The sequence below is a fragment of the Thunnus maccoyii genome, chromosome 8, assembly GCF_910596095.1.
Source record: "Thunnus maccoyii chromosome 8, fThuMac1.1, whole genome shotgun sequence".
NCBI lineage: Eukaryota > Metazoa > Chordata > Actinopteri > Scombriformes > Scombridae > Thunnus > Thunnus maccoyii.
The window spans coordinates 8,901,826-8,914,501 of record NC_056540.1 but is presented as its reverse complement, the minus strand read 5'-3'; the positions used below and the strand labels follow the sequence as shown (position 1 = coordinate 8,914,501).

The window sequence follows — 12,676 nt, the reverse complement described above, 5'->3', positions numbered from 1 at the left end:
AAAACTTTTTGTTTGTGCGAAAGGGTGGCAAAGAGGGCTGCAGAGGACGCAACATCTGCGAGGTAAGGTACGTATAGCAATACTGGAGTTTTCTGCATGATGGGGAGCAGAGTAGTGGAGGGATTAGTTCACATGCACCAGCAACATCCGAAGGTAGGTTATCTGCAGCTTTTCCTCCTTACTCCATTGTCCACTAAAGAAAGTGTTGTATAAATGCAGAGATTTAGAGGTGTTTCTTTAAAAAAAAAAAAAAAAAAATCTCATAAGCAGAAAAGTGTTGTGACTTCATTTCACTTTATTGGATTTATGGTTCATTTGGCAGCATGTTGAACATGGCTGGTGCAACGATCTTGATGTCATAAATGTGTTTGATGATAATTGATACCTGGGAGAGTCATATATTTTGTATTTCAGGAGCGACAATAGCTTTTTAAAACTTGATTTGTTGAGATCTTTGTTGGCACATTAAACTCAACACAAGGCTCCACTTAAATAGTTTGTAAAGAGTGAATAATTCAGCTACTCACTGCGTGTCTATCTGGGAGTGTGTCTGTGTGTGTGTTTGTGTGTGTGGGTGCGTGTGTGTGTATTAGTTACGTAATTGAATAAAAGCGGATGTGATTGTCATTGAGACCCATTTTTTAATTAACGGGAGTGGACGCGCTCATCACAAGGCGCTGCTGTTGGCGCCACTTTATCAAAGCTGGACACAGAGACTTGGACCGCATTCATCAACCTGTTTATACCTCTGCTGCTGAGCTCTGTAAAGTTGTGGTAGAGACATAATAACCGACAAGGAAAAAAAAATCTGATGAACTGTTTTTGCACTTTTTTTTTCTTCTTCAAACTGGACCCTTTAAGTTTAAACTCCCCCTCATGGTGTGCTTTACATCATTGTGTTCAACCTTAACAGTGAATGAAACCTTTTGCACATTGGAGGAAGTCAACAGGCACAGAACTGAAAATACATGTATTGAGTAATGCAAATAATCAGCACTGTAATAAGAAAAACAATAGCATTATCTTAAAGACTAATTGGTCACAATTTTTCAATTAAACTGATGTAATGGTTGGATTGAATACAATTTCAGAAGTAGCCTATTGTAGACTATAAGTACAGTTTTACTTCTGCTAGTAATTTACTTGAATATTTCCATTTTATGTTTTATACTTTATACTTCTTCTTTACTGCATTTTAAAGGGACATATTGTACATTTTCTCTCTACATTTATTTCACAGCGATAGTTACTTTGAAGATAAAGATTTTACCAGCTCATATGCTTATAGATTCATTTACTTAATATATAGTTATACATAAATAGTAGCTAAAATGAGCACCACCCGCCAGCTGCAACAATGCTGCTTATGTGTGTTAATGAACCAATAATAATAGCAATATATATACATAGTATTATGGCAGTGTAGAGGACCATTCTGCATAGTAAGAACTTTATTTACTTTATTATTTATTTGAATACTGTATATATTTTTGGTGATGATACTTTTAGTTAAGTAACTATGTGAATGCAGGGCTTTTACATGTAGCTTAATGGAGTGTTTTTTATATTGTGGTATTGCTACTTTAACTTAAGGATCTGAGTAGTGATTGTTGAAAAATCCATCTCCAGTCAGGCAGCAAGAACTTCAACAAAAACCATTCTGCTATCAGAAGTGTTTTTTTTTTGTTGTTGTTTCTTTTTACATATTATTAACAAGATCCTATCTTAGTGTTTTGTGCTCAGATTTGAATTTTAAAGGTTTGTCATCCTTGAGAATCTGTAACTGGAAGTTTTGCTTGGTTATTACATCCCTAACTGTGTAGTTTTAATGCATTTATGTTCATTTAACACATCTGTTGATTTTGTTCTTCTTCAGATCCACATTGGAAGTGTCTTGCCTGAACCACGAAGTGATCTGGTACATCAATCCCCTCCAACCTCTCAAGCCTCTGCTGACCTTAAGGTCCTCCAGCTAAGGTGCATCTAGTGTAGTTAGTGAAGTAGTTCAGTATCTACTGCCCTAGTTGCTCCTTCTGGCTGGAGGGCTTGTTCTTTTTCAGGGTCAGAAATGGTTTTTTGCTGCAATCTACTTTATCTCTTGTGTCTTTTTAAGTGTTTTTCCTGTTACTGAGAGCCAGCGTATTGTAGCTTCATTGCAGTCATTATACAAAACATATTCTTAAAATCTTAAAAACAAGAAAAATCTTAAGAGGCTTGAACCAGCAAATGTTTGGTATTTTTCCTTCATAAATGAATATATAATTTGGTTTTATTGATTTTTATTTAAAAAATAATCAATTGTTTCTGCAGGTCTTGCAAGTGCAACATATTACAACATGTGATCGTTCAAAATTAAAGGGTCAAACCTCTTTCGTGACTCATGATTTTCTGTCTCATGTTGTCGACTTGGCAGTTCCAAAGTGCTCACAGTGCAGGTAGTACACTCTGATCTACTGCAGTTTGTGCACTTCAGGTACTGCCGGTCACCTTCCTTCACACGTCAGCCTGTTGATGGTGGAGCTCATGTGGGTTGACAGCGAGTTTTGTTGGTTTGCTCTCAGCTTCTTCCAGTCTGTGCTGTGCAAATCCATGCAAAGCTCTTTGTTTCTCAGACACACACCCAAAGAAAGAGAAGTGGTTTTGTTTCCTGTTGTTCCAAGCTTTGATGAACACTTGAAAGACTTTAAAAAATCGTATTCACCGCGGGCACAAGAGAGCAGCTGTTGTTTTTTCCCCCTCCAGTTGCAGCCATTTTAGACTATAAAGCCATCTTTACATCAAGTTTCCTTCACACTGCTGTTTGTCTTGCTGTTTTCGGGTGGATGACTTCGCAATTTCAACACTTGACGGAATGAAAGAAATTGCACAGTATCCATCTGCAATCCGCCAGATGTTGTGAACAGCTACAGATTTGTCAGCTCCTACTAATTAGCATAAAAACATTTTAAAGAAACTACCGCAAGAGAATTTCTCCAACTGCAGAGAGGGTGAGATTTAAAAAAAAAAAAAAAAAAAAAAAAGTTGACACGCAGACTGAACACTAGATGGCATCATTTCAACTTTATTGGCTCTGTCCAGCCGAGAGGAGGTGAAGTAAGTGTCCACTCAAGATGGGATTTAGATAAAGAAGTAATCATTGTGGAAATAAAATACTGTTAAATAAAGCCACTGAACTGTGGTTTGAACAATTTAATGAGACTCTTTTGCCTGGTTTGTGCACATTTTGTGAGTCAAGAGGGATTTTGAGATTGTTCCATTTGTTTTCTGTCTGTAAACTTACAGTTGAATAATAAAAGCTTATTTTCCAAATAATATACGCTTTTGTGTCATTTTCATTGTAATATATGTGCATCTCCTGTCCACATTATGCGCCTGTGTTGCATGAATAGTAAACTGCACAGGTCCTGTGCCCTAAATGCATCCTATAAAATACAATGCCATTCATCTAACACGACAACAGCTCGTGCACCGCATTAATCCACTCCCGATGTCTCCAGTCCTGCAGCCTCATAGGACCAATGTATCAGTTCAGATCTCTACTTTTAGGCTGCATGAGAGGGGAGATAGCTCGCTATACGCGCAGGTTCACGCGGTGGCGCGCGTTTTGGGGGAGCGCGCACATCTATCCGGGGCTCGTTCATCTGTGCAGCGAGCTGAGAGTCAGTGCCGCAAGTGAAGAGGGACTCATAAGTTATCAGCATCGGAGTAGATTCACCAAGAGGCTCAACCGAGCTGCTTTTCCGGGCGGACGGGCCGTTTAGCCAACTCTGGTCGCGCGCGGAGGAAAGGAAAGCGGAAGGATGCTGATCCGAGCAGAGTCAGGAGCCGCAGCCTCACCTCATCAGCGCCAACACGGGATCCTCTTGTAACTTTTAATGTGTTGAAGTTTATCTCAGCTGTTTATCTAGCTTGTTCTCTTCTGTCCGGTGCCACTCGCCTGCCATGGTTGGTTTATCAGCCCACAGCGCGCTCTTTCTGTGCGCCTTCCTCCAGCTGTTCTCCCTGCCCGGCGGACAGGTGCCAAACTGCCAGGAGGTGCGCACAGTGTTTCAGTCTCTGCACCCGGGCTCCAAGTGGGTCCCCGAAACCCCGGTGTCAGGTAACTGCCATCAACCTAAAGCTTATACATATAGGTCTTTACGCACATGATGTCTGGTCACTGCATCCTTAGATTGTCTGCACTTCTTTTTCACTGAAGGCTAGAATAGATTTATACAATTTTACCACAGACTGAGAACACTTCAACTCAGTTCCACTCCTCAGTTTCAGCGGGCATCACCATTACAACAGCTCTCTAACCACTATCGAGCTTTTCTCGCATTTCATGGCTGCTGACCTCTTCAGTATCAGCAGTAAGAGCCAACCCACACACACTCTCCAGCCCTCTGGCTCAACATTTACCAACCTGCTCTGGACAAAAATAAAAAATCAATCGCTTCATATTAAGCCTCTTGTTAAACATGCAGGTTGAATTATATAAACCACACTTAAATATCAAGCTTTAAAAAATTGATTCCTTCTGGTATTGATCCAAACATGGAGCCAAGTGAACCTTTCCTAAAGCCCAACTTTGATTTGGTCAGTACTTTTAAAGATGGGAGGCAGATACAGGCATCTTTGTGCAGGTATTTGTTGTGTGGGTTTGAATCTTCTCCCAAGTTTGAGGTTTGTTCAATAGAAAGATCAGCACTCTTCTTTTATGAGAGATGTGATTTACAGTCTTGTTCAGCCTTGACTCTTGGCAGCATTTCCTCTGCCACATTGTCCCAGAATATAGATTAGTGGTGAGTACCCTGAAGACAGTTTTGTAAAAGATGCAATCATCCAAACAGGATCATTATTGCTCCCTGGAGTTCAAATGTCACTCGGATGAAAGGAAGGAAAATATCTCGACAAACTTGAGGACTTTTGAGACTTGAGAAAAAATACCACACTGAGCCAACGGTGAAATAATTCAAGGCTTGTGCGATGGAGTAACAACATCATCCTGTTTAGCAAAACGCAGCATGTTGATGTGCTGCTGGAGCCTGTTGCATGCATTCTGATTCAGTATGTAAATGGATATCTCTCTCATGTGGCTGAATCACAGCCAGCTGCAAATGTTAATTGGTTATTTTAGTGTCATGTCAGCATGGGGGAAGTGCTCCAGGTTAAGTTAACTGTTTTTTCTCTCCGTTCCCAGCGTGCCTTCCTCTCCACACCTCCCTCCCACCTGGTTCCGATCAGTTTACCAGCAAAATAATGCTAAATGTTCTGTGAGCATGAAAGAGTGTGACGAATCCGAAAATGCTCCAAATCAAACAGCAGGAAAGATGTGCCACGCACTTTGAAGCATATTTTGTCATGCTCCCTCTACTTCGTATTAATCTCCCATCTGTGGATGCATGTGGCTCCCTACGTTTCTCCATACATCCATCTTTAATCGCACAACCTCCACCTGGGCCATCAAGCATTTTATCCGCCAGCCAAAGGGGGGAATCATCCGAGCAGGCCAAGAGAAATATTTAGCCTCCTCAAGTCTCAGATCTGTCTTCATGGAGGAGTCTGTCTGAGCTGGATGCCACGCACACCGGGCAGTTCAAAATCATTACTTACACAGGAAATCAATTCACCAGTCAGCCAGAGCACAATACATCTTAGCCAGTTAAGAGATATTTAGATATACATGTTCCCATAGTACCCATGGCTCCTCTGCTGCAGACTAATTGCTGGTTTTATTAAGTGTCCTGGTTGTACAGTGAGTGACTGATGACAAAGTGCCAAATTCATACATGTAAAGTAAATATTGATTTCTTGATTAGAGGAACTGTAGAACAAACACAAACCTGAATCTTGTGATTGGGGTCCTGGAGACCTCAGGCTCTTTAACAGCTCAAAAAAACCATGCTCAACATTGTTCTCTCACTTTGATATTTCATGTCTTATTCTAGTTTGAAGAGAAAATCTTATACACATGACTGATTATGTGTAAACGCTGCCAGAGAAAATAATGCATTACTCAGTCTGGGGTTAAACACAGAGGATTTCCATCTTCTAAAGGTCTGTGATTGATGTTAACAATACTTTTTACGCAGCACTACCTCTCCTAAATCTTAATTAAGGCGATAGATTTCTGTTGTTGGAGTTTTCTAACAGTTTGTTAAAAAGAAGTCCAAATACTGTACACTTTTTGCCTGTGAATGACTTTTTGGCAAACAAAAGGAACATAATTGCTCATGTATAGCTCATATGACTTATAAAACATCAAATATCTGCTTATTTGATGTGATACAACAAAGCTTTATGGTCGTTTCCATATTTTGTCACAATCATCAAATGTGAAAACCCAGTTAGTGGCAAAGGGAAGTGTCGCAGCTTCAATTCTTCTCAAAATATTGTGGTTTAATAAGATCATAAGAGAAGACAAAAATATATTTTTGCAATTATTATTACAGACACAGCAGTGGGGTGTAAGGAAACCCAAACCTCAAAGGAAGTAAACATCAAAACATGAGGGTTAACATAAGATTACGAATTGGATCAACCAACATAAACCTCTTTTATTACTCACCCCATGGTGACTAGGGAGTAAAATAACGCAGAAATGAAAGAAATTCTGATTTTCAGTCGTCTTTCTGAACCCTCTCAATCACAGGGGATCTCAGGACCCGACTTCATCGTAGTAAAATATAATGGGATGTGAATTCAGGACTCAGAGGCAAAACAAAATAAGTGAGAAATGGAATGCAGATGGAAGACAGCTTTAATTGTAAAATAATTTAACAGTGTTAGGATTTGCGGAGAGAAAGACTTAAAAAAAAAAAAAAAAAGATCCCCAAATCACCTCAGCTAATGGAGGCTTGCAGTAAGGATGTCACATGGCCTTGGCTGTGCTGCAAGAGGTCTTTCAAACACTAAATTACTGAAGCCTTTTCACTCTGACAGCAGTATTTTTGTAACAATAAGGTGAGAATCCAAAGAGCAGTGACTCTAACCTTGTAAAATGTGATGATTCTTTTGATAGAATGGTGGTTGCTAACCTTGTATTCCATGGATCATTTTCAGAGGTAACATAGTTCTGTAAATCACAAGAAAATACGCAAAGATTAGAAGAAAGTAGCACAAATATGTCTTTTCTGCTTCCTCATTCTGTCAATCATCTTCCAACCCTTCAGATATTCTTGTGCGACTCTTGCGACCCCTAAACTCTAGCGGTTTGGGAACCGCTAGAAAAATGCAATATTGATTGTTTTTCAGTGTGTGTGCATAAATACTGTAGTTGCATTACCAAACATTACATCATCAAGAAACAATCACTTTTTCTGCTTACACTCTAACATATTCAACATCTGTTGGGGATTTTTCTGTGCGGATCCAGATATTCACATACTGGAGAAAAAGGAAAAGTAGCTACTGCAAAAAAAATGTTTATTTCATTATTCTCAAAAGCGTGTAAAGTCATATGCTAGTTCTAAATAAATGATACTCAGCTTTTTTTAAATGGAAAAATGTGCTTCCATTATTAAAAATATAGCCCATATTAAACTTTGCAGGCATGTTTCCAGTATTTGTGATAACACTGACACTTCTATAAAAATTTCAAAAGTAATATCCTGAATGAGACAGAGTTATGATGCAAGGCTTGTACTTCAGGAAGGATTTCCAAAAATCGCAGCTCTTCCTCTTTTGTCTTAATGAGCTGACTGTTTTGGGTTTTTTTTTTTTTTTTTTTAACATTTTCCGAAAGCATAAAATATGCAGTCACTTTTCATGTATTTAGTGCATTTTTTGTCCAGTGTTACTTTGATTGTGCCTCATCTATAATATATCCTTGTCACTAATTTATACAGAATAAGTTGGAGGTTTTCAGTCACAGTTAAATCATCTGTAATTGTTCAGAACTTTGTGCTTGCATAAAAATTTGGCAAGTAAACGCGGAACAGAGGGCTTGTCATGCCCCCTAATGTAACACCAGCTCCTCACTCAGCCAGAGAGCAGATGAAAGATTGATGAAATTCAGTGTTGAGGGTGGCTCACTGTGATTTGACTGAGGGAAGAATCACTTTCTGTATTGATATGGTGCATTGTGTGTGTGTGTGTGTGTGTGTGTGTGTGTGTGTGTGTGTGGTGGGGGGGCTGATTCAGAGAGATGTCCGCAGGAAGGCAGAGCAGAATTCTAATAATGCTGCATGTGGTGCCAGGGGGCAAAACACCGAGAAGCAAAGTTTTTCTTTCCACCAACATGATTCAAAAAGAGATACAACATTACAGCGAAGACATGAAAAAAAAAAAAAAACAACAACTGTGTTGTGGGAGTAGCTACCACTCATGTTTGTTCTGGCGTTTGCTGTGGGTGGTTGTAGCGTCTGAAGGTGAAATGGAGGCTGGGTGTCACTTCGCTTCATCGTGTCATCATATATGTGCAAGAGGGCATGTGAGGAGCACGGAGCACTTACCCCGGGACATGAGCGTTAGAGCGACTCCATCAGTGTCAGCAGCGGTTTGAGTGGAGGACGTGGTGGATCTCTGGCAACAGCAGCTGACCTGATTCATGAGAGCAGCATCAGATTCTCACTAAATGGAAGAGTAATACTAGTTTGCTGGAGGCTCAGCTGACAGCTGCCACTTATTTCAACAGAAAATCCCCAACAGTGGTCTTGCATAGGAGGAGGTTATGTTTCCCTTTTTTTGGCTCTGAGCTGAAACAATTATAGCTTCGTGTTGTGTGATATTGCTTTGCAGGATGCCAAAATGAAGGTCCAAAGGATGCGGACCTCTCTGTAATTAGCTGCAGGGTCAGCTCGTCAGGGCAACATGGAGTCTAGGCTAATTGTTTATCATGAAAAAATGAACAACAAAGAACAAACGTCCCTGCTGTTTAAATACCACTGGACACAGCTAATAGGTGGATCAGTCTGACCCAAAGCGAGAGAGGTCTCTCTGTCTAATTAAACACTGATTTGTTTATTCGGTTTTTCTTTTTTAATGAAGCGCATTTGTGTTTGCTGCCTCATTGTTTTGTGTACACTTTTTTAAAAACACAGAAAGCGGGCTCTTTCACATTCATGCTTCCAGCTTTCAAATTATTGCTTCATCAAACGACTTAAAGTAGAGCAGTGAGCAAAGCACTAAAAATACTTAAAACAATTGTAATCCCCAGTAGCTAATGATATTACCATTCCTTAGGTTGGTTGTAAATTACGCTATCTTCATTTCATTTATGCGTATTGTCTTTGCAAAGTGACATTGGCTTATTTTGCCCTGGAGAGGAAGCCATGGATTCCCACATGCTTCCACCTAACACTGGTAGATCATGTATAATTTATACTCATAATGAACAGCTTTTAACATATTCTATATCTTAATACAACTTGTTTTTCCCCCATGGTCTCCGTCATTAAACTTGCATAGTGATAGCTTTCTAATTGGTGCTGGGAAACTAAGAGACACACTGTATTTGTGGCTACCCCGGTTCCCCTTGGCTTGCAGTCCACAAGCTTGTTAGAGATGCGAGGAGAGGGACTCCTCTCATCTGTGTGTACACAGGACTGTTTGAGCCCCAGCTGGAGTTCTCATCCATGGCATTTCTAGAAAAACTTTCTGTCATGTGACCGTGTGAGGATTCTCAGATAAAGCAGCAACAAACTGAAGGCCGGTCAATGCCTTTTTAAAGAGGCATTCAAAGACCTTGACGCTCATGACAACGGCAACTGTTCTGCATGTTGAATTGTCTGGCCCGCCATTTCAGTGTATTGATTGAGAGCACGTAACAATTTTAAAGGTGTCACCTTGAACTGAGATTGTATGTTGGGGAAATTTACATCTAAATTGCTACTTGCCCACACCTTGTCTGTCTTCATTTTGTTTGAGCGAATTGGCCATCAGGACACAAAAATCAGCTAATTAACCAATAACAGACTGATAGAAAAGGGCTCTGGGCGCTCAAGGTAGGTGAAGTGAAACAGGCGCAGAACAAAACTGTGCAGGGATGACAAGGAATTCAAAAAAAAAATGGGGGAGGAGGAAGAGAGCTGAGCTTAAAGCAAAGAGGAGAAGCAGGAAGCTTATTCCCAAGTGATCTGTCAGTCAGAAAGAAGGCTTTATTTAGACGGTGTGATTTTATTATTTGCGAAGCTCTACGGGGAATCATTTTCCTGCCGAATCTTTCCCTTATTCCCCACCACTGTGGAACTTGTGTAATGAAACACATTTATCATCTGCAAAACGACACACGTGCAGATGAAACTGTCTGTTTTGTCGGAGGTAATTGCTAAATCCCTGTCTCTTTCTCCACCGGGTGCGCTCACCGCACCTTTGGTGCTATTGACAGCTTAATAATTTTGCCCCTGCAGTCTGAAATTAACTTGATCTTATCTGTCAGGAGTCCTTTGTCGGTATTGATTTAAGATATTAAGCCTGTCAGTATGCATACAAAAGGTGCAGTGTGACAGATTTATTGGCTGTTTCACTCATTAGACTGTGCACCTGATGGGAGTCAGGAGTGAGCTTGGAGTTAGCTGAAGCAGCTCCCTGTGTGACTCCCCGCAACTTGTTAATTATCAAGACTGTCACTCTGTTGCGTCTCCCGCTAGTTTAACTTCCCCTCAGTGCTTGCTGTTTCATTGTCACAATCTGAGCTCTGTTTCTGAGGATCTATTGTTTGAAGATCTCAAAGAGACAAAGCCTCAGACCAATAGATATTCACTTTTCATATTAAGATAAACCCTCTGTCTCGACAAAAGCCTTTCCGCTGTCTTTTGACACGCTTGTTATCGAGACTTTTCTGATATATGTATATGTATATATTTATATATATACATTCACAATCCGAGCCCTCCTTCCAAATTAATCTCTCCGCTTCTGTCTCTTTATCCTCTGCACCCCCGAGCAGCAGCAGCTGAAGCTGGCAGACTCCCCTGACATTTGTTTACCACGCCATCAATCAGGCCCTTGTCACTGACGCTTCTTAGGCAGCAGATCCTGCAGACAACTCCTCGACACAGTTTGGCACGTTACGGCTGCAGCCTCCACTGAAGCTTTCGACATCCACACGGGACAGACAGAGAAGGAGCACAAAGGAGAGGGATTTTCACAGGAACTCCTCTTTGTATTTAAATATCACATTCTTGTGCCCTATTTATGTCTATGATGTCTGTGTAGCTGGAAATTTATGGCTCGTGTATAGAAGGTGTATTTTCCACTAGACTTCTTTTACTGTTGAGGTGTTTTGACATAGAAATGTGTGTTCTTTATTATTTAAGGGTGGCATTGTGTACACACCGCATTCGTTTGACCCACAGTATAATCTCTTTTTCAAGCTTTACCATGATATTGTGCTAGTAAAGGCATGTTCACATAATAAGACATGAAAACATGGCTTTTTTTTGAGAGTTGTCCTTCGCCGCATCATCACACAAACCTGCAGTTTATTCACCATCGCTGTGGCAGCAGCTGAGGCACCTACACTATCCTTGATCAGACTAAATTCAAACCGCGTAGTCTTTATCTCCCTCCTTCTTTCAAATTGAATTAATTTCTTCAGGGTGTTTTTTCTTTGATCTGGTCGTGTACGGCTACATCGCCCCAATGAAACATCCTTGTCACCCCAGTTTAGCTTTCATTGGCTTACATCTGCACCTTTCAAAAAGTGCTCTGGGAATCCAATTATTTCTCATGTATGTGTAAACAACCTTTAGTGTCAGTGGCCAGGTGCAGAAATGTTCTTTCATTGCCTCCAATCTTACTTGTGGCTGTTTTGTTTAATGTCATACAAAGTGAGAACATGCTGGAACCTGGGTTTGTTTGTCTGTACACTGCTCTGCTCCCGGCTCTCATCTTTGTGCCTAAAGAAATACTTTTTAAAATTTTTTATCCTCAGTGTGAAAAGTGTAGCCTCGAGTGGGAAGAACATTTCTGTTGACCAAATTGATCTCTGAGGGAAACAACATATCGCTTGAATCTGTATCAAAGTGACGCTTTTTTTTAGCTGCAACCCTGCTAAATAACACTGCCTACATAATAATCATAAGCTCATTAAGGCTGCAGAATCTGCTGTGGATGGTGTTCCCTGTGTGTTTAGCATGCAGAGGATGTTTCTGAATCTTTTGTGGGGATGTGTGAAGGAGCAGGCTTTAGTTTGGAAAATTAAACATCAGTGGCTCTGCTCATCCACACTCCTGTCCTGTCTCTGTTGATTTCCTGCCAGGTGCGGATCTGCAGGTTTGCCAAACCAAAGGCCCGAGCTGCTGTTCCAAGAAGATGGAGGAGCGGTATCAGGTAGCCGCACGCAGCAACATGGAGTCTGGTCTGCAGGTTGTCAGTGGTCAACTCAAGCGTCTCATCATCCAGAACGCCGCCATATTCCAAGGTAAGCAGTAGAGTTTGTCCAAACCTGCATCAAACAGATGTTTTCTTCTTAAAACAACATCATAGTTATCCTGAGATTTTGGCGCAGTGCAGTGATGACTGAAAAATGCCAGTCAGCAATGGTCCAGAAAACCACTGACAGATGAGAGAGGTCACAGGAGGCTGATTGGTAGGACTGGTTCAAACTAACAGACAAGCCACAAGTATTCAAAATCACAGCTCATTCAACAGTACAAATCCTCAAACCTGGAGGCTCCAGTTCCACTCCTGTCAGCAGAGAAAAAGAAGATGAAGGTACAGGAGGAAGGTGACTCCTTAAAGATGTACTATG

General features: G+C 40.7%; 1 protein-coding gene across 2 annotated transcripts in view; it reads left to right on the top strand.

Annotated features, from left to right (window-relative positions):
* The first annotated feature begins 3,560 nt into the window (after window positions 1-3,560).
* The window catches only part of gpc3 (glypican 3), a 113,722-nt gene continuing 104,606 nt past the window's right edge, over window positions 3,561-12,676 (top strand). For both annotated transcript variants that reach the window (XM_042419898.1, XM_042419897.1), the window contains exons 1-2: window positions 3,561-4,099; window positions 12,185-12,346. In XM_042419898.1, the coding sequence (XP_042275832.1) occupies window positions 3,943-4,099; window positions 12,185-12,346 (319 nt within the window). In that variant the 5' untranslated portion in view covers window positions 3,561-3,942. The remainder of the gene's footprint in view (window positions 4,100-12,184; window positions 12,347-12,676) is intronic.